Source organism: Lithobates pipiens, unplaced genomic scaffold (genome assembly GCF_037356315.1).
Source record: "Lithobates pipiens isolate NorthernLeopardFrog02 unplaced genomic scaffold, aLitPip1_a1.2 Scaffold_16, whole genome shotgun sequence".
In the NCBI taxonomy this organism is placed as follows: domain Eukaryota; kingdom Metazoa; phylum Chordata; class Amphibia; order Anura; family Ranidae; genus Lithobates; species Lithobates pipiens.
The window spans coordinates 104,537,430-104,559,910 of NW_027507748.1; the positions used below are offsets into that span (position 1 = coordinate 104,537,430).

General features: G+C 41.6%; 1 protein-coding gene across 1 annotated transcript in view; it reads right to left on the bottom strand.

Annotated features, from left to right (window-relative positions):
- The window catches only part of LOC143981935 (cell cycle control protein 50C-like), a 39,811-nt gene extending 18,963 nt beyond the window's left edge, over nucleotides 1-20,848 (bottom strand). The window contains exons 1-5 of the mRNA XM_077480191.1: nucleotides 20,529-20,848; nucleotides 11,946-12,056; nucleotides 11,314-11,424; nucleotides 5,253-5,349; nucleotides 4,622-4,765 (exon numbers count right to left, since the gene is read on the bottom strand). Of these exons, the coding sequence (XP_077336317.1) occupies nucleotides 4,622-4,765; nucleotides 5,253-5,349; nucleotides 11,314-11,424; nucleotides 11,946-12,056; nucleotides 20,529-20,735 (670 nt within the window). The 5' untranslated portion in view covers nucleotides 20,736-20,848. The remainder of the gene's footprint in view (nucleotides 1-4,621; nucleotides 4,766-5,252; nucleotides 5,350-11,313; nucleotides 11,425-11,945; nucleotides 12,057-20,528) is intronic.
- Between the last annotated feature and the right edge of the window lie 1,633 nt (nucleotides 20,849-22,481).

Genomic DNA, 22,481 nt, shown 5'->3' on the forward strand with positions numbered 1-22,481 from the left:
GAGGCCCTTGTCCTCATCAACATGGGGACAAGGTGCTTTGGGGTGGGGGGGCCGCAGGGTGCCCCCCTTCCCCAAAGCACCCACCCCCCATGTTGAGGGCATGTGGTTCAGGGGGGGGGGGGGCGCTCGCTTGTCCCCACCCACTTTCCTCACCGGCTGGTCTGCGTGCTCGGATAAGGATCTGGTACTGTCTTTGGGGGGACCTCCATGCCTTTTGTTGGCGTAGGGGGTTACCCTTACAATCGCAAAGTGTCAACTCGCCGATGAAAGCGAGATTGACTTCCTTCTCTAGTCCCGTCGTACCTGGAGTCAGACTTTAGTCCCTGTGTGGGCAAATCCGTTCATTTGGAAAGTCAACAGGAAAGTCCGTTAGTGTGTGTGCAAGTCCGATCGTTCGGAAAATCCAACGGACCTCCGCTGCAAAGTCCGGCGGATCATCCGCTGGACCAAGTCTGCTGGAAAGTCCGATCTTGTGTACGCGGCATTATAGTTCCTGTTGAGCTGTATATAACCACTGATGCTTGTTATTTCTTTTTTGGCATACGTTTACTCTACCCCCATGGGCCCCCGGGACTGGGAGGCACCCCGTGTGCTTACCATGACTACTCCCCTTAGGACCGACAGTGCATATATACGCACTGTACTTTTTCTAGTCAGTTATACATTTTAGAAATGTTATGTTACCTATTCAATGGCTTACTGCTACCACCTAGTTGCCTGGTATTTTTTTTTTATTTAAATGGTGGCTTCCTTCTTCTACTATTCTAATTCTCATTTCTCCTCTGTACTGGAGATGGATCCCACCCACCCCTCCTGCTCTCGCCTCTCACCTCTCTCTAGTCTGCTTTCTATTCTGCTAAACTGGTGGATGTCTGGCAAGTGCAGCACCCATTTGAGAGATTACAGCTGTTAATCTGTAGCCCACAACTCTTAGGCCGCGTACACACGCGGGGACTGTTCGCTCAACTTTGTTCGTCAAACAGTTTCAGCGGACAGTCTGCTCAAAATTAGCATGGACGGACTTGCCCACACACGACGAACGAACAGTCCGCTGAAACCGTGCGCGATGACGTGAACGGCACGTACGACGGGACTAGAAAACGACGTCCTATACACTGCAATGCAACCTTCGGCGTGTAAATTCTTTCTGAGCATGCGCGAGACTTAGTTTGACGAACAAGCCTACACACGGGCGGACTGTCCGCTCAAACCAAGTTTCAGCGGACAGTTTTTCGGAATTTCCGAAAAACTTTGTTCGTCAGACTGTCCGCTGAAACTGTCCGCTGAAGCCCACACACGAGCGGACTGTCCGCCGAAACACTGTTCAGCGGAAAAAGTTGAGCGAACAGTCCCCGCGTGTGTACGCGGCCCTACAGTTGTATAAACTACTTCCTTGTCTCCCAATACTTGTTAGATATCCCACTTAAGGCATCTCTTGGCAATATATTGTGGTCTGACCATGCCCCCATACACTTAAGCCTGGCTCACCCCCCTAAGTCCTATAAGACATTTTCATGGCGCTTGAACGACAATATATTGAAAGACACCCCATGTAGCAGCGATTCCGTGACTTTATTCAGGATCAACGGTCTGACTAAACCAACCACCATAATTAAATGGGAAGCCTTAAAATGTGTGCTTCTAGGGACATTCATACAACACAGGTCCCGCCTAAAGAAGGCAAGATCTGCCTGACATAGCCTGACTCCTGTCTACTATAGCTACACTCGAACTCGCACATAAACGGGACCCAGACCCTATAACATATGTTGACCTCTCTAACGCCCGTTGAGAATTAATCTGCATACTAGATTCCCATTCCCCCACAGCTAGGGACAGGGGACGTAACCGCCATTACACTTTAGCCAACACCTAGCTAGGGTCCTACACCCGCACCCACCACATTGATCCATCCAACACATCTGCACCACGATCAGCAAAAGATTAGCAACACTTAGGGTATATCAGATGCCTTTCATCACTACTACTCTCTCAGCTGTATAACCTGCCCTCGCAGCCTAAAAAACCTACAGGGGACCCACATTTTTCCAGCATGGAGGATTACATTTTAGAGATGGCCCTACCACATATAGATGCCAAAGAGTGAGCTGATCTGGATAACCCTATATCGGTAGAGGAGTTCCTAAGTTCCATCAAATGGCTGAAATCTGGAAAGTGCCCAGGCCCCGACGGGTTTTCCCCTAGGTTCTACAAGTAATTTGCCCAGTCCCTCTCCCCGTTGCTCTCAGCAGCATTCAATTCCATAGGCAACTCCCATTTACCATCTAAAGACCTTTTGTCCGTTAACATCTCTGCCCTCTCCAAACCAGGCAAGGATCCCTCTCGGTGTAGTAGTTATCGGCCGATTTCGCTCCTCAACTTAGATGTTAAACTATTTTATGTAAAAGTTCTAGCAAACAGATTATCACCCCTTTTGCCCTCAGTCAATTCATAAGGACCTGGTGGGTTTTGTCCCTGGACGATGTCAATACGTTTTATTTGGCACCAAAGCCTATCCTGCATACATCAAGCATTGCTCACATACCCCAAAATTCAAAGGGGGGGGGGCTCCCAGACTTCTAACTATACCATAGGGCAGCCCTATTGTCTAGGATATTGGTATGGTTCCCTCACCCCTTCCCTAAAGCATCCACCATGGTAGAACAAGACCTCTCCACCCCCGACCTATGGGCCCTACTATGGGGCTATGGGCAGAAACTGCATTTACTTTCCTCCTCCTCCCCATTAACCACAGCTGCCTTAAATTTATGGTACAAAAGAGGGCTGTCATCAGTTCAGTCTCATTTGTATACCCCACCTCAGGTACCCCTGTTGTACCAAGGGACTATGGTAACTGGCTCACGGCCCTTCATATATCCTCCTTCTGCTTTTATTTATTTTCCTCCTCACAAATTCATAGATCCTTGACAGGTTATGAACAGCTCTGCTCTCTCTCAGAAACACCCAGACACTTGCCCTCTACTATCTACAAATGACAACATTCACTGCTGCAAGATTAACCCCCCTCTTACACCAGGAGGAGGTCCACGGATCTGGGAAAGTAGCTCTCTTTAGTTGACTGGCAAAAGTCATTCCATTTCACACACAAATCCTCTAGATCCTGCTATACCCAGGAAAAAAACGTGAAACTCCTCTCCAGATGGTATAGGGACCCTCAACCTCTACATAAAATATTTCAATCGGTACCTCCCTCATGTTGGAGATGTGGCTCGGCCAGGGGAAGCTATTTACACATTTGGTGGAACTGTACTGGAATACAACCCCTCTGGTCGCAGGTTTTTACTATATATAGCAGCCTATATGATCGGTCACTGCCACCTACCCCAGAGATAGCTTTATTATTCATGCTTCCATAGCCTCCCAAAAACACACTGTATTGCGCTTTTTCTTGTCAGCCGCCAGACAGCTTATCCCCCTATTTTGTAAAACAACTACCACCCACCCCTTTGTCTTTGTGGGTCTCAATGATCAATGACATTGTGCATATGGAAGAGATGCTAGCCCTAGTCAATGACACTTATGAAAAATTTAAGGTCCTATGGCTCATTTGGATTAACTTTTCTACCTCGGACTCTCTGAAAACTATGCTGACACCTCATGGCCAACACGGAAACACTTCCTGATTCCATCACACAGGTTTTCTGCACCAAGGTTTGCTCAATTCCCATGTGACTCTCCCCCCTCTTGCACTATACCTTCACCTTTCCCCCCCCTTTCTTATTTCTTTCTTCTCTCCCTTTCTTTTTTTCTATTTTTATGTGTCCTCGTCCCAAACCCAAATGTTCTATTCCCCAACTCTAATAAGTTTCACTTCAAGACGTAAGAGTTTTAGCCCCTTTATATAGCAAGATATTTGTATGATGGTACTTCACTCAGGTTTATATTTTAACGCGCACTGGATACGTGACTTACATTGTACGATTTTCTGTAATGAACATCTGGTCATTATATGTTCTTCTATTTTGTTAAACATAATAAAAACATATTTAACTCTAAAAAAATATTTATTAGTTAATGAAGTCCCGAGTTGTCTTCCCTGCAATAGAAATTTTCCTTGTACCGTGCCACTGGGCTTTTGTGCTACCATCTTGACACTTTTGTCTCTGTGGGAGGCGCTTTTTTCCTGATTTTCATGTGCATGCATGCCACTGGATCTTGCACATGTACAGACATGATACAGGTCTCTGCCAAATCCCAAATATTTCACTTATGCCAGATGGAAATCGCATAATACCTTATCCTTCACTGAAACAGTGCCTCCTAAGATGTGTGATAAGGACAATCCCCTTGTCATCCTCACCTAAGAGATGAATCAGGAAGTGGCAGGAAATTATTGGTATTTACTCTGTCAAAAATAATTAAAATATATGCTATTGTGTAAGGGGAGAGGATGGGGGAAACAATGGGAGGTTTCTAAGACCAAAGACAATGGTCTGCTTTAATATACAGTATAATAGCATGCCAGGCTGAAGTTTTAGTATTAATTTGTTAGAAACAAGTTCAAGGTTATGGTAACAGCTTTTTGTTGGCTTTCTTAGCCTCCTAGACATTCTTGAATAGATCCAGTGCCTGCCTCTACTGTTTATTTTATGTACTTTACCTGCAAACGCCTGTATTAGGTTGTCTTGCGGTTTGGGGTTATTAAACTTCACATTCTTATCAGACCACCATGTGTTTCCTGTCTTGAGTAGAGGGACGGTGATCTTGGTAGAAGAATCGGGAAGATAGAATAGTGATATTGTGTCTGAGGACAATAAACAGCATATGTTGAAACATGTGCAAGTACTCCCACAAAATACAAAGTGTGAAAGTATCAAGTGGAGGGAGATAGAAAGAAAATGGTGTATGTACAATAGAGAACGAGGGAAATGGAGAGACTGTGAGATCGCAAAATAGCTAAAGATTTCATTGGGTAAGTGCCAGTAGTGTGCACTATATCAGTATAACATAAACAAGACATTTTAATGATCTAAATCAGCCATTCTCAACCAGGGTTCTAATGAAATCCTTAGGTTTCTCCAGGAGTTGCTAGGGGTTCCTTGACCCCCCATCTGATGGTGCCTGCATAGTTTTGAATCCAAACCCACTTGGCAGAGCCAGTGGCATGACATCAATGTGTGTTTTGGCCAACTGTAATGGTAGCATTCTGGCTATCAATGTAAGGTGGGCATCTCTGGGGTAAAAAGGTTGAGAAAGGCTGAACTAATCATTCTAATCATTCTTCAGCTCACCATTAAACATGCTGTTGGCAATAGCACCGCAGGGAGCCATTGGGGTTCCATTATTGTAAACGGAAAATGGGGCGCAGTAGCTGAGTTTTTGGATGCTCTGAAAAGTATATATACAAAGGTCAGTTTAAAATGTTTCCCATTGGTATTAATTACACAGCAGTTTTATTTTATGAAAAGTTGTAAAACTACTGTTTAGGTTTTTGGGTTTTCTACCTTACTTTTATAAAAATAAATGACTGAAAACTGTAGTAGATTTATATTCATACCAACTGCTTTATTGAGACAAACAAGTAGTGTAATGTAGCTCTGTATCTTTGTAATTTGATCTTCCTGTGCAAGGAGCAAATGGTTGTCCTTCAGAACTTGACTTCTGCCACTTCCAGCCAGAGCTATCTATATACATCTATATACAGTGGAGGTTGCATCTAAACAGTGCCGTGTTGTGGACAGCCTGGTACATTGGTAAGTTTATGCACACTGGCTTAAAAAAACTTTGCTTCTACAGGAGTTTTGTGTTCTGCCTGTAGAAGCAGCTCAATGTTATCCTATAGATCCATACACATTAGGACATTAAGAGGTATATTTTGATTTTAACGTTTAGCGGCAGAAAAAAAAAGCGTTTTTTATGTTTTTTTTAAAGCCCAGTGCGTATGGAGCCTAAAGTGAGCAAAGAATTTAACCTGAGTATTTTAATGTGAACTGATCTTCTTCTCTTTTGTCCATGTAGGGCAAAGTAAACAGATCAGTTACCTCCATCTCCTTCCTGACTGCATATACCTGCTGTGATATGGCTGAACCAGAGTGACTCCATCTTTATAAGTTCATATAAGATTAACTTGGGTTAACCTACTAGTTAGCTTAAACTCTGTATCTGCAGACTGTGGCAGTTTTTCTATAAAACATGCATATAAGGAAATATAGCTTGCATAAGCAGTTTTATTCTGTACTGTCTAAATAAAGAAATTGTGTCACAATATGTCTAGGCTATATAGCTCATGACTGTGACTCAGAAGCAGATGACATAATTAATGATATGTAATCATATGTAATGTACGCCTCTGTATTAACCACACCCATGTTCTATGCAATGATTGGCTGATAAGGGTGCATATAAAATGCAGCCCCTCCCAGAATAAACCAGACAACCCCCGAACTTTAATCTTGATGTTGTCTCCTTAATACTGCAATGTTAAGTAAAGGGTTTCGTGAGTATTGTAATTGCGTTAGTTATACCTCTAGCTGGTCTTTGTCAGGTATATAGAAATACCATTTTAATCACAACAGAATGGAGGCACTCACTGAGATTTGAATTTAGGAATTGGCATCTTTCCTTTACTTCCCCAATGCTCATACAAGACAGGTGACGAGCTCCATCACAAACTGAGGTAAGTATAGCAATGCCTGCCACAACAGAGAAATACCCTACTGGGAAGAGCTGGTGAGGTGAGTAAAAAGTTGTCATGGGGGGCATTTACACAGACATACTTTCCTCTGAATCGGTAAGGTATCAGCATTTCTTTAAATTGAAACACTCCACCTGAATATTTTTCACATAAACAATTTTTATACCTCAGAAAGGTCAAGATTTACATTTCAACAGCTGTATTCTTAAAAGTTAAGTTCACCCTTTTCCCCCTAAATATCAGCTCCCCTATGTACCAGTATAGCAGTAATGTACTTATTTTGCCAAAATAAACAGCTTCACATTTATTATACGCACGTTTATCTCACTGTCCTTATGGCCATTTTAAAACACTGCTCCATTACTTGTTCCTTATTTCCTGGACAGACTTTAGGTCATGACTCAGGAAGAAGTTGACCAGCAGAGGGTAAATGAAGCAGGGTGTGTGCTAATGAGATCAGTTAGTCAACCCCTTCCTGTGTCATGACTTAAAGTCTGTCCAGGAAGTAAGACAGAAGTAATCGAGCAGTGTTTTGAAACATCCATAAAGACTGTGAGGTAAGCTTGTGTATAATAAATGGAACGCTGTTTCATTTTGGCAAAAGACGTACATGAATGCTAGGGAGACCTAGGGAAACATAGGGGACCTGGAATTTAGAAGAAAAAAAAGGTGAACTTATCCTTTAATATAAATCTATACTGAAGCCTGTTGAACATATTATTGGAAGTTATGAATGTCTACTTCTGATTTATTTGTGTATCCCTGATAAAATATATGTATGCTAGCTGATGACACATGTGACATAGTGTGACAAGTAACACTTGTTATCTAACTCACAATAAAAGTAATTTAAGCAGCTCAAAGGTAAAATCTCCATTATTGCACTTTCCAATGTATCATTTTCCAAGAAGACGCAACTTCAACGTGTCCATCATGTGATTCAGAAAGTGAGGAGTGGTAATTCCTGGTTATTACACCTTTACAGCACTTTGCTCCTGTAGATGTAATTGCACAATAAGAGCTTTATAAACAGTTTTCTCTTGAAACTGCCTTTCTGTAGACATGCTGCATAGATCTAATCCAGCCACAAATTTGCACTGAGCCTTTAAATACCTTTTTTGATGTATGTATGACACCTACTTACAAAAGCCACTACCCCTTTTCAAAAAACCTACTAGTGAGTTTAATACTTCAATTTGAGGTGGTCTGAGTGCAGACCTGACTGGCCTGCCCAGACTACGGAACTGCTTTCCCTCTTCCCCCCCATATGCCTATACTGGCTTGGGGAGTGGCAGTTGGTCTTTAAGGATGGTGCAAATGTGTGGTTTTACATGTTGTTTTTAGATTATCGCTTTTCATTTCCATCTGTTAAGAACACTTTATCACATCAAAATATTTGCAGAGTTGTCTCTGAAGGAGATGCTAAAGAGAGTGAAACACCGCTCCAGGTGAGTCGCCACTGTTCCCACTGCACACTGATGGGTGCTGGCCCTATACGTTACAGGAATCACAATGTGAAGAAAATCCATAAAATCACCTTTATTGATGCAGAAAATTCACAACGACAATTCACAATGTACAAATGAGGGATAAATCATATCCCTAACATGTTTCATGGTATTCTTGGCACTTAATCATAGCTTAATGAGCTACATGAGCTACATGAGCTATGATTAAGCACCAAGAATGACATTTGTACATTGTGGATTGTCATTGGGAATTTTCTGCATCAATAAAGCTGATTTTATGGAAGTGCGGCCAGCCAGACTTTCTTCACATTGAAGAAGAAGCTAGTTGACTTTGAAATGCATTGGAAACAATATGCGATCTCTGTATAAAGATTAGTCTATATGTGTCAGAGGAACAATTCCTCCAGCCTCATCCGCCGTGTCCTTGTTTGTTGCTTTGTGCTCAGACAAATTGCTGGTTTGTCTTCAGCTTCCTATAAGTTTTTGATCCTGCTTCCTGTACCTGTATTGATTGCCTGTTGTGACCCGGATTGTTCCTGACTTCTCTGCTCCTCTCCTGGACCCAACCTTGGACTTGTTAAATGGATTCCGCCTTGTCTCCTTTGTTTGACCCTCTGCCTGTGACCCAGATCTGCCGCCTGTCTCCTTGCCTTGACCCTCTGCTTGTTACCTGGACTTGCCTTGTGTCTCTCAGATACCATACCTCATCCTGTGATCAAGTTTGCTGATTCTGTGTTTAACCCTCAGCCTGGTTCGAGACTTTCTGTTTGTTCTCCTACAGCAAGCCTTCCCATCTGCCAGTGCCGCACAGCTGAACATCCCTGCAAGGACCATCACACAAGTCTACTCCCGCCTACTGGGTAGCCTGTGCCTCTTTGTGCCATTCACTCCCTGTATCACCTCCAGGGGGCAGACTGCACTTAGTCGCATGGGTGAACCGCTCTCTGCATCTTGGCCTCGGTAAGTACTTTTCTGACAATATGTATCATGTTATATGATTCCGTGTTTGCTTTACTATATGAAATTTTAAATATTGTTATGTGTTCCCAATTTTATTTTATCTGTAATAAAATGTATACATTTTTATAAGAAAAACAAATACCTTCTTGAGTCTTTAAAGTCCCACCCCATGGGGGCATCATAATTCTAGGCAAATCATTGCACAACAAGAGCTTTGTATGCAATTCCTCTTGAAGTTTAACTGCAACCAAAACCATTTTTAAAATTTTGTATAGACTACAGAGAGTTTATAAACTCCATCAGATTTTTACTGTTGTTTTTGTCACCATTGTGGAAACTTCACTTCCTGGCCTGGTGACACAAAATGCAGTAAGGGAAATTTCTTCAAGGAGGGAAAACAAACAGACATCCAACTCCTCCAAACTCAACTAGTTAAAGTGCATTTATCCTCGTTCCCTGTTCTGAGACGCAGCAGGAAATAAAGGAAAATGTTCTCAATACAAGCGATTCAAGAAACAAAGCCATACAAACTAACTATTTATTGCCAGTGGTGCATACTGGAGGAGGATATAAATATTTGGGGTAACCTTCTGGAAGCACTCTTGCCTCCTAGGCTCTACATGGTGAAAAGGTGTGTGTAGCAGTGTCATAGAGTCTTGTGCCTCCTAGGCCTGGTGACCAAGAGGGCCTTTTGCCAGAGATGTCTGAGTCTAATGCTCTGTTTCCACTAGTGTGACTTGTCATGGGACTTCAGACATATAGTTGCATGACAAGTCATTGTGACCTGGCCCCCCTCTCTCATTCCTGCAGAACATCACTCCTATCACTCCACCCCTATCCATGCAGAAAATCACCCCTGTCACCTACCTATCTCATTCCTGCAAAAAATCACTCCTGTCACCCCCTCTCCCAGGCCTGCAAAACATCACTCCTGCCACCCTACTCTAAGTACCGCAGAACACCACTCCTGTCACCCCTCTCCAAGCCCTGCAGAACATCACTGCTGTCACCCTAGCCCATGTACTGCAGATCATCACCACTATCCCCCGCTCCCAGCTCTGCAGAACATCACTCCTGTCCCCTGCTCCCAGCCCAGCAGAGCATCACTCATATCCCGCACTCTTAGCCCTCCAAAACATCACATCTGCCTCCCCCTTCCCAGTCCTGCAAAACATCACATCTGTTTGCCCTCTCCCAGCCCTGCAGGATGACAGGAGAAAAGTTTTGATGGACCAGGAGAGGAGAGACACAGCACTGTTAGTAAACAAAGGAACTTGTCAGAGCTCTTACCTTGCTGCTGGGCATCAGACCACAGAGCTCTCCTGAATCACCTCTACATGGCTGCAAAAGCTCAGGGCTCTGTCCTCTAGCAGCTAGACCAGCCTCTCCACCCACCGAACAAGGTAGGAACTGCAGCAGACTAGCAGGAAGGAAGAGGGCTGTGTCCAGTGCGGGGATGAAGTACAGCAGATCGGAAGAGTCTGTATCTCTTATCCACTTTCCCAGCCCAAATACAGAGGCAGAAAGGGCACTTGTTCTTTGTGCAGCATGGCACCGGAAGCAGTCAGTGCCTCCTCTGCCTCTACCTTACCCTCTCCTTGACTTGAAAGTGACAGACAGCGGAGTGCGGGATTTCACTGAGATCTGTGGAACCCCGGACTTCTTTTAAAGCCCAATACAGCCTGCAGAATCCGGGACGGTTGAGGGGTATGTTGAAAATGCTATATAATCTGAAGACTACAGAGTGCTAGTTGGGGCTTAAAGGCTAGTCCGAGGTTTGAAGTAAAGTTTAAGATAGGTTTAAAGGGGTGCTGATCTAGGGTCTGTGGAGAGTTTAAAGGGGTGCTGATCTAAAGTCAAAAGGAGAGTTTAAGAAGGGCTTATCTGAAGTCTATAAAGCAGTTTAAAATAGGACACTTTATTGTGGTCTGGTAGGGAGTTTTAGTAGGGCTGATTTGAGTTCTAAAGAGAAGTTTAAATGGGGCGCTAATCTGTGGTCTGAAGACCACTACTACACTTTGTTGTTCATTTAAAAAAATAAAAAAAAACGAGTCTGGTGCAGTTTTGCCATAAGGTATGTTGGCAGCTTACTCAAAATGTCTTAATGCAATGCACACATTGACATGATGCACGTCAACTTGTGTGTGTTGCCACACTGGAATAGTGTGATCCCAGCCTTATTTTTTTATACTTCAGTTTTCTTCAAAGAATTCATAACAAGAAACCAACCTCCATATTAGTTACATTTCTCCCAAGTAATTGGGCATCATATTTTGATATTACATATCGGCGATGATTCTGGAAAAAATTGCTCAGTCCATAATACATGAAGACATCCCCCTACAGAAAAAGAAACATCCTCTGTTAAAATGATGAACTTTAGCACTGAAGTTAGGCTTTAAAGCAGTGTTTCTCATCCTTTTTTCATTCAAGGCACCTTTTAAAATTATGCACAATCTTGAGGCACCCCCATTCAGTGCTGATGAAGAGGGGTAGGGGAAGGGCAAATAAGGATGCTTACCCAGCATCCTCCTTATCAATTGGCATCATTGGTTATTAGGACGCCGGAGCCTAGAAGGTTGTAGAAGTTTATAATGGTACACAATGAAAACCTGTGGCTTTGTGTAACTGAAAGGCAGGCTCAATCCTACAATTTTTGGGCAATTTTAGGCATTTTGCCAAGGCACCCCTGACTAAACCTACTTCTACAGTATGCCTGATAGTGTATAGTTATACCTATATGTAAGTGGAAGAAGAAATATTTACTGATTATGTATGCATTCTCTGTGTACTTTTCACTTTGGTAACTATCTTTTTTGCTGTATTATGCTTTCTGTAGCAGATATGCTGTATTTGCTTACCTGGAAGCTCTCTTTCACACTGAAGTTGACAGTACATGTGCACGGCTTCTCTGAATTGGAGGAATTAATTCTCAGTTTTGTACATTCTGAGCAATTATCAGAATAATTGATCTGCGAACAGAAAATAGCAGAGGGGTAACTAATACACACGAGCCCTGATGCCATCACCCACCTTAGTTATTAAACAAAAATATTTTTCCTTCTTAAAGAAAAAAAATAATTTGAAAAAACTCCCAGAAATATTAAGACATTTTGGAATAAAATGAAACCCATCTGGGAGTATATGAGCTATCAAGGTGCAGTCATCAGTATCTGTCATTGTTATCCTGGTTTAGTGGTTAGTATTTCTGCCCTGCTGTAGTGGGGTCCTTAGTTCAAATCCCAACCGGGACACTACCTGTAGAGGCATACCCCACTTTTAAGTACACAATGGGGTTTATTTACTAAAGCTGGAAAGTGCAAAATCAGGCTCAGTGTGCATTGAAACCAATCAGCTTCCAGGTTTTATTACAAAGCTTAATTGGACAAGCTGGGGTTGGAAGCTCATTGGTTCCTATGTAGAAGTGAGCCTGATTTTGCACTTTCTAGCTTTAGTAAATAAACCCAATTGTGTACTTAAAAGTGGGGTATGCCTGTATAGAGTTAGTATGTTCTCCCTGTGCTTGTGTGGGTATCCTCTCACACAACAAGGACATTATGGTAGGTTAATTAGCTCCTGTCTAAACTGGACTTAGCATGTAAGTTAGGGACCTTAGATTGTAAGCTCTTTGAGGGCTGGAATTGATGTGAATATACACAATATGGAAAATGGCAGCGCTATATAAATACTTGTAATAAATACATTTCAGGCTGCACAAATGGTCTGGGTCTTTGATTCAGTAGTGAAGCAAGAATAAGAATAACAGCCCAAAGGCAAATTAATAAAATACATATTCAAAACCTTAAAAATGAACTTGTGAGAATAGCAATGGTGAAGTTGCCATTAATGACTACATTTTATAGCTAGCTTCACACCTATGCACTGTTGTAGTGCACGGTAAAATGTGCGTTTTACTATGTTACTACATAGCACATGCACAGATGTTAAAATCATCCGGTTTGTGTGTGTTGTGGTGTTTTGGCAACCAATTTAATATTTATATGCAGTACAGTATATATGTGTGTATATGTATATATATATATATATATATATATATATATATATACACACACACACACTGGGAAAGCAGCATAGTATTAATTGCAATTAAAAGCAGTTTATTCTAGAACAAAGATACAAGGTAGGTCTTTATACAGTGTACACTGAAAGAATTCCTTGCTGTTTTTGAAGTTCAGCAGGTATACTGGTTGGGTAAGTAAGCACTACACATTTAAATGAATAGGAAGAGGAAATACATAATCTACACCAGTGTTCCTCAACCTTTTTTCATTCAAAGCACCCTTTAAAATTATAAACAGTCTCAAGGCACCCCATTCTAAAATGTAAAAAACTATTCTTTTTTACGTTTAAAACATTTTTTTTATTTATTTCTTCAACAACAAGAGCATATGTTCATGACAGTAAACAATTCACTAACAAAGTTTCCTATTAGTATATGATAAACGGTACGTACATTCAAAGGTAATTAAACAATGGTATAAAGGTAACAAGGTAACAAGATGATCTCAAGCTTAAAATATCTGGTCTTGCTTACCCCAATTGGGTTTTAAAAAAACATTCTAATAGTTTTACATAATTCAGCAATATCCACATGTAGATATCCAACGTTAGAGGTGATTTATTTTTTCAAAGCAAATACACTTTTGCACACTGGTACTGACTAATATTCCTATGTTTCTCTTCTCCCTCAATTCTCTCTGCTGTGGAGGCAACAGACATTCTTCTTATCAACTTATGACATCATTGGTTGTTATGATGCCAGTCTCTAGAAAGATGTAATGGTGCATAATGAAAACCTGTTACTTTGTGTAATTAAAAGGCAGGCTTGATCACCCTCTGGCTTGTATACCATTTAAAAAAAAACAATTTAGGCATTTTGCCAAGGCACCCCTGAAGAAACCTCAAGGCATATCATGGTGCCTGGGCACCCTGGTTGAAAAAGGCTAATCTACATCATTGCTAAGCAACCAGCGTACAATACCTAACATGCGAGGGGCCTTCAAACTTTTGCCACTTTCGTTGGAAACGGTGGGGGTGGGAGTATTAGTAATTGGTCGTGTCTGATAGTGTCATTTGACTAGTCTGTCAAGCCAGCTGATCTTGCAGTTTAGTATAAGAATTGTCACGCTGTAGTGAAGATGGTTGCGAAACGTATAAAAAAAAAATGTGCAGAAACCTTTTGAAGAACCCTCATATAAATAAACATTACAAGCAGTGTTAATTTCGTTGACTAAAACATTTTAGTCGACTAAATGAATACTATTTTAGTCGACTAAAATACGACTAAAACTAAAACAATTGAGATGACTAAAATAGGATTAAAACTAAAATGCCACTTTAGTCAAAAGACTAAAATGGGACTAAAATGCCGTTTTAGTCAAAAGACTAAAACGAAATTGAAATTTGAGTTCATGTCCATACATAAATACGTACCATAAATAATAACATATTCGATTTTTCATTCCAGCAGTATTTAATGAGTTTGGAAATTGTAGAGAATGGTTAATTAATGCATTACAATTAAATTTCACCCTTTAGATTTTAAATGACTAAAATGAGTTTTAGTCGACTGAAATGTACTGGAGATTTTTGTTGACTCAAAAGTAGGACATTTTAGTTGACTAAAATGTATTGGAGATTTAGTCAACTGAATATGACTAAAACTAAAACAATTGCAGAAGACTAAAATGGCACTAAAACTAAAATGCCATTTTAGTCCTAAGGCCGCGTACACACGGGCGGACTGTTCGCCCAACTTTGTCCGCTGAACAGTGTTTGGGCGGACAGTCCGCTCGTGTGTGGGCTTTCAGCGGACAGTTTCAGCGGACAGTTGGACGGACAAGGTTTTTCGGAATTTCCGAAAAACTGTCCGCTGAAACCTTGTTTCAGCGAACAGCCCGCTCGTGTGTAGGCTTGTTCGTCAAACAAAGTTGCGCGCATGCTCAGAAAGGATTTTCACGCCGAAAGCTATAATGCAGTGTATAGGACGTCGTATTTTTCGTCCCGTCGTACGTGCCGTTCACGTCATCGCGCACGGTTTCAGCAAACTGTTCGTCCGTCGTGTGTGGCCATGTCCGTCCATGCTAAGTTTGAGCGGACTGTTTGCCGAAACTGTTGGACGGACAAAGTTGGGCGAACAGTCCGCGCGTGTGTACGCGGCCTTAGACTAAAACTAAATCTAAATTTGCTGCCAAAATTAACACTGATTACAAGTAAAACACAGTAACCAGAACAATGATGAAGAATATATAAGGGTCATGGTTATCTATGCCTATCACCTACATTTTATTTCCTTTTCTCATAATTTGTATGGCAGTACAAATGCTTTATTTTATAGTTATACAGTATCTCACAAAGGTGAGTACACCCCTCACATTTTTGTAAATATTTTATTATATCTTTTCATGTGACAACACTAAAGAAATGACACTTTGCAAAGTATTGTGTGTACAGCTTGTATAAGTGTAAATTTTCTGTCCCCTCAAAATAACTCAACACACAGCCATTAATGTCTAAACTGCTGGTAACAAAAGTGAGTACACCCCTAAGTGAAAAAGTCCAACGTGGGCCCAATTAGCCATTTTACCTCGCCAGTGTCATGTAACTCATTAGTGTTACAAGGTCTTAGGTGTGAATGGGGAGCAGGTCTGTTAAATTTGGTGTTATCGCTGTCACTCTTTCATACTGGTCACTGGAAGTTCAACATGGCATCTCATAGCAAAGAACTCTATGAGGATCTGAAAAAAAAGAATTGTTGCTCTACATAAAGATGGCCTAGGCTATTTCCGACGGAAAAAGTCAGATAGAGCCCACACAAGATCGGATTTTCCGACAATATAATCCAATTGGACACTTTCTGTCGGAATTTCCGACCATGTGTACAAGGTATAAGTCCGGTCGTGTGTGGCCAAGTCCGTTCTTTCAGAATGTTAGTCGGACCTCCACCAAAAGTCTGTCGGGAAGACCGTCGGATCTAGTCCGTCGAAAAGTCCGGTCGTGTGTACGCGGAATAAAACTTAGGACATTTTAGGCGACTAACATGTACTGGAGATTTAGTCAGGGTCCCCAGAGAGCCTCCCCTTATATGGGCCCCAGATTCGGGGCTATAGCCCCAAAAGCCACCCCCTAGCGACGCCACTGCTTGTAATAAATACATTTCAGGCTAAATGCGACTAAGACTAAAACAATTGCACAAGACTAAAATGGGACTAAAACTAAAATGCCATTTTAGTCCTAAGACTAAAACTAAATTGAAATTTGCTGCCAAAATTAACACTGGTCGTTGTGGAGCAGTGGAAGAGAACTCCAGTGGCAACCTGTGAAGCTCTGGTGAATTCCTTGCCCAAGAGGGTTAAGGCAGTGCTGGAAAATAATGGTGACCACACAAAATATTGACACTTTGGGCCCAATTTGGTCATTTTCACTTAGGGGGTGTACTCACTTTTGTTGCCAGCGGTTTAGACATTAATGGCTGTGTGTTGAGATATTTTGAGGGGACAGCAAATTGACACTGTTATACAAGCTGTACACTCACTACTTTACATTGTAGCAAAGTGTAATTTCTTCAGTGTTGTCACATGAAAAGGTTTAATAAAATATTTACAAAAATGTGAGGTGTGTACTCACTTTTGTGAGATACTGTACATGATATATTACCCCAATAGATAATTGGAAGCTACTACTCCCACATTATCACAGAATACCACCTGGATTTTTATATCCCTTTGGCATGGGCTTGTGTGCACTGGGCCCGTCTGGACCCCTACACCCAAAGCTCTCGGGACAGACAATTCTGGTAGCCCTCATTTCTCAGCATCACAGATTTGACCTAGGCTGCTGTGTAAGTATTATGGAGAGTTTGCCTTACTTCTTCGGCTATTCCCTATTATTTGGGTCAACCATTAGATCTCCTTGATACATATTTATACATAGATATATTTTTTGCAGATATATCATGCACCCGCTCCTGAGGAAGTGGAGAAAGTCCAGGAAATGCGTAGAACATATTAATTCAGATATACTAATACAGATATGTTTCATTTCAACTAGACCATGTTATGTTACTTTCAATTCCTGCAACTTTTTGTTATTTTAATATGGAGTACATATTGGCTTATATTGTCCAACTATGTTATGTGTTATCATGCTTTTTTTGTATCTGCCAAAATGTGTGATTTTATGTTCACATTTTAAAATATTATCTAATGTACATCCATATATACATATTGCTATGTGTCATACTGGCTGCCAATAAATATGCTTTTTACTTAGGTTTATGTCATGTGCCTCATATAAAGTCCCACACTCTTCCCCCCTTTTTTTTTATATGTGATGATTATATTATAGTTGTTGTAAGTTGTCTTTTGTTTCCTCAGAGCACGTGATGTTCTATGGAGCCCATGGAAGAATTATCTTTTGTTTTTCTCTGATGGTATTAAATTTGGTTAACAAATTTGGTAACACTTTCACTCACGTTACAAGCTGCTATGTATAACTTGCAGGATGGTCTTTTCATTGTGTGTTAGGTATTGCAGGCTGGTTTCTTATCGATTATGCGGATGACAAACTGTATTTACTCTTCCTATTTGCTTACTTAATTTTTTTCCAGGATCTCCTTGCTGAAAAAAACCTAGTGGTGGGGAGGAAGTACTGCAAGGGGCAACCCTGAATTTAAGGTTAAGTATTCCATGCAAAGGCTGATCTTTACTTTACCTGGAGTTCCACAGCCCTGTCAGGATAAGGGATCTGATCTTTTTCTGCTCCCTTTCCTCCCCCGTTGTGACCGGACAGTGAAGGAGAAGCAGCACACTGATGAGCTAATCACTCTGTCACTCTGTTCTGTCATCCTTTAAGCATTCTTTTTGTTCTCCAGCACAACTGGTTGGCTAAACATGCTGCTTCCCTTTCCCCCTTTGATCTCTGCTGTTCAAACTATACAGCAAGAGGCTGACACCAAGTCAAATTCAGGTATGTACACTGCTAATATTTAAAAGAGAAGCATGGCCAAAGCTTTTTTGGCCACACTTCTCATTTGGGTCACAGGATTGCACTTACTTGTGCTCTTCTGTGACCCAGAATCAATCTACAGTGGGCGATATCACAGAACAGTCAGGTGTCCAGTTCACTCAGTTCTTTGGCTTAGAGCTGGTGGGGGACAGCTGCAGCATCAGACTGATGCTGCAGCATGGAGGTAGGTTTGTATGTTTATTTTTATTTTTTTTACCAACCCCAAAAGTCAATATATTTAAAAATATATTAATAATTACAGAGCTAAATTCCTTTGTATCTTTACATTTGCCTAGCATTCATCCTTAAAGCAGAATTCCAGTCCCACAATTCTATATATTTTTTTAATACTCCACTTCAACTTGCTCCACTTAAGACCCCTTTCACACCACACTGCCCATAGCGTCGGTGATAAAACGCCACTATTTTTACCGCCGGATTTGCGGCGCATTTCAGCCGCTAGAGGGCACTTTTATCCCCCACTAGCGGCCGAGAAAGGGTTAAAACCGCCAGCAATACGCTGCAATAGCGACGTTTTGCCAGCGGTATTACAGCGCTGCCCCATTGATTTCAATGGGGAGCAGCGGCGGAGGAGCGGTAAACACACCGCTCCTTCAACGCTCCAAGGAAGCTGCTGGCAGGACTTTTCCCTGACGTCCTGCCAGCGCACCCCTGTAGTGTGAAAGCCCTCAGACTTTCACACTACAGACAATGGTGAAGCTTTTTTAGGGCAGATTGCAGGCACTATTTCTAACGCTATAGCGCCAGCAAAACACCCTGGTGTGAAAGGGGTCTTAAGCAGAGTTCCACCCATAAAAAGTCAGCAGCAAAAAGTGTAGCTGCTGACTTTTAATAATCAGACACTCACCTGTCCCACGGTACAGCGATGTGGGCGAACAAAGCCCCTCTCCTCTCCACGGTGTCGGCATTCTGACTGGCATGTCAGGGGATCACCTTCACTTAAAGCGGAAATTATTTTTTTTTGCACTATTTAGATAGTGTTATGAATGTAGTCCTTTTTATTTAAATTTAAAAGAAGTACCTGGATCTCGGAAGCTGGCCGGGTCCATCCCCACTGTGGGTGTCTGAAGCCCTCCTGTATCTTTTTCTGGGAATCAATGCAGCTGGCTACCCAGCACGCACCTCCCAAACTCGCACCTGCACAATAATGCCATAGCGCAGCGCTCGTTCCTCCTGATACAATGTCATAGCAATGACGGCATCGCTGGAAATTCCCAGCCAGGTTTCTGATGGAAAATACCATGAGATGTCGGTATTAGGCGACTCCCTAGGACTCCTGGGATACATTACGCCCATATCCCAGGTGTCCATGGGAAGAGCCTAATGACATAATTGCCTAGGTGGAAGGACCAGAAAGTGCTCCAGAAAATTAGAAATTACAGGTATATAGAGAAAATAAATAAAAAGAAGTTACCATTTAAAAGCACATGCCTGGAACAAGCATGAAGTCAATGAGTATGAAATGCTTCAGCTCTCAGCATGCACACCGTTCCAGGCAGTTAGTCCAACTAGGATGAGGATGGCAGTCCAAAAACCTGTACCTATGCACATTAGAAATCGCTAGATCCACATTTTAATCTCCACACTGGCTTATTCACATTCTTATACGCCAGCAAGGCAGCCTTTCATAGTGATAGGCCAATAGGAATATATGGTCTGTGGGAGGGAGTGGGCAAGCTTGGATACTACCAAGAGCTTTACCTAATCAGATACTTGACTGCATCTTAAAATAAAACTATAGTTAATATTTGCTACGAAACTGCCACTTACATCTAAAAGTGCCTGTCCTGTTCATTTTAGTATCCCCAAACATTGGTGTGTTCTGATATAAAATAGTTATCTGTGATCTTTTTTGGCCACTTGCTAGGGCTGCTTCTCTTCTGCACCTCGCTATTGGCCTATAATTGAGATGGATTCCTTCACTAACCAATAGTGAGGTACAGAAGGCTACAGGGGTAGGCCAGTGTCAGCATTCACAAGAGCTGGATCCAATTTTCATATTAGCACTCGGGCTTCCTTCCCCTTCCTAGGCACTCACCAAAAAAATAGGAAACCAACTTAAAGACATTTGTAAATGGCTTTTATTCGACGTAAGTGACAGTTTGATGAGTTGTGAGTAGACACAGGTTTACTGCGAAAAACCAGGTTATATAGATCTTACTTTAATGATGTTAAGTAAAATGTTTTACCAAGGACAGAGCAAATTTCAGTAGGACATGCATTAGCCAATATAAAGGGAATAAATGTAAGAAATGGCATTATTATTCTACATACTAAACTAGATCATTCTGTGTATTCTTGAATGAACGTAACAAACCCTTCCAAGCATTTCAAGGTCCAATTTGCATTTTGGCTGTGCTACACCTTTAAAAATCATTTTTGAATGTTTTACTCACCCATATTTCTTTAACATTTGTGGTTGCTACAACCCAGCTGATCCCCACAGCCAGACAAAAGAGTCCAATGATGAAGAAAGTGCTCAGGACAGACTCAGCAGTTAGCAGAGGTCTCCAGGCTGGTAGTCTCTGCTGTTTGACGGCTGTATTATCAGGACATTTGGATAGTGGGAGGCCATCCTTCTCTGCCTTTTTCTTTTTTCCCATCTTTTACCAGCTCCTGGGGTCTTGCGCGTCCCGAATGAGAAAATCATACACCGTGCTTGCTCTTTGGTGTCTGTCTCTGTCTTCAGGTAAGTGGAGTGAATCTTTATTGAACTTTCTGGAATTACTGATTAACTCCAAAGGGCTGGCATTGCTCTCACTGTATGCATAGAATTCCTGTTCACTTTATTAGCCATTGTCAGTCTGGCTCAGTGAACTTTGCTCATGCATAGGTCAATCAATAGGCTATACCACTGTGTGTGTGTTTGTTTTATAAAGCTTTTTATGATTACTACTTTACACTCGTTACACCTTATTACAGCTACTAAAGAGAAACACATACTTGTTTTAAAAAAAATACAGGTTAGGGATCATTTTTTGCAAAGCCTATTATCTAGAAATTATGACACTGATACAGAACACCACTATGAAGTAAATTTCATCTCTTTTATATTTGACACACCCTTTACAGCAGTGTGTTAGTAACCCTAAGTAACCGATATACATTACATTATCTTCAAGAGAAAAACACTCAGCAGATGTCTAAAAGTTTAACGGACAGGTTGCATTTTTCAGTTGACCAACAACTTGTATTTTCCTACATTGTCTGTGGTGTGAAGACATATTAGTCTGAACAAAATACATGTATGGCATTCAGATTGTCTGCAAATGGTGAATTATATTTTCCTTTGATAGGTTTCAGAGTCCAGGTTACATTGTAGTGGAAAATGCTGTGTCACACACCTACCCTGTTCGGGGAAACAGGGTAGGGCTTATTTGGGGGGTAGGGCTTATATTGCAGCCATCACCGACAATCACTCTAGGTCTTATTTTCGGGGAAACAGGGTAGTAGTCTTATGCCTGGTACACATGGTAAGTTTTTTCGTTCAGCCCGGCGGGCTGAAAAAAAAAAAACTGAAGTGCTTGCTGTACTAATAATGCGATATTAGTATAGCGATCTGCCAGCTGTGCTATTGTGTTCTGACATTGGGACCGCTCCCCCCCCCCACCAGAATACACTGGTCAGTGATCACAGCCTTTGGCTGAGAGTGCTGATTGGCTGCTGGTTTTCCAGAATGCTTGTTCGACAGAAGCCGGTTGTAAGCAGCTTCTGTTAAATAAGGACCTGTACACAAATGCAGAATGTCTGCCGGTTTCTACTGTACATTGATTGATTTCAGACGATATTCGCCCTCATGTGTATGGGGCTTTAGAGGTTTGGCCCACACCTGGGCCCAAGAGCAATACAATTTCCCACTCGTCAGCAACAGCGCAGCTACTTTAGGGTAGAAAATATCTTTAATTTAATGCAGCGTATATAATGTTCACAGAATGATGCATAAAATGACAATGATGAGTAGCAACAGTAGAGTAAACATATGTGAATAAAGCTGACTGACTATAATTTCAAAGTTTTGCTACCATTATTGCGGCATCTGTCTTGGTAAAAAACGACCGGTGTAGCTACAGATATTCAGGATCCATTCGTTAGATTGTTTAAATGGCAGAAAAAGATGGCTTTAGCCCACTATCAGCTGAAAATTGGTCACAGGAGTGCAGAACAAACTGCACTCCTGTGATCCATAGGAGAAGTAAGACCAAAAAACCTTTGGCAATACAGTACTTCTCCTTTGAAGTGGTAGTATACCTAGTTTTTTAAATTGTACCTACAGGAAAGCTTATACAGGCTTACCTGTAGTTACAGCAAAATATCTCCTATACTTGCACTGTTTAAGAGATATTCAGAGT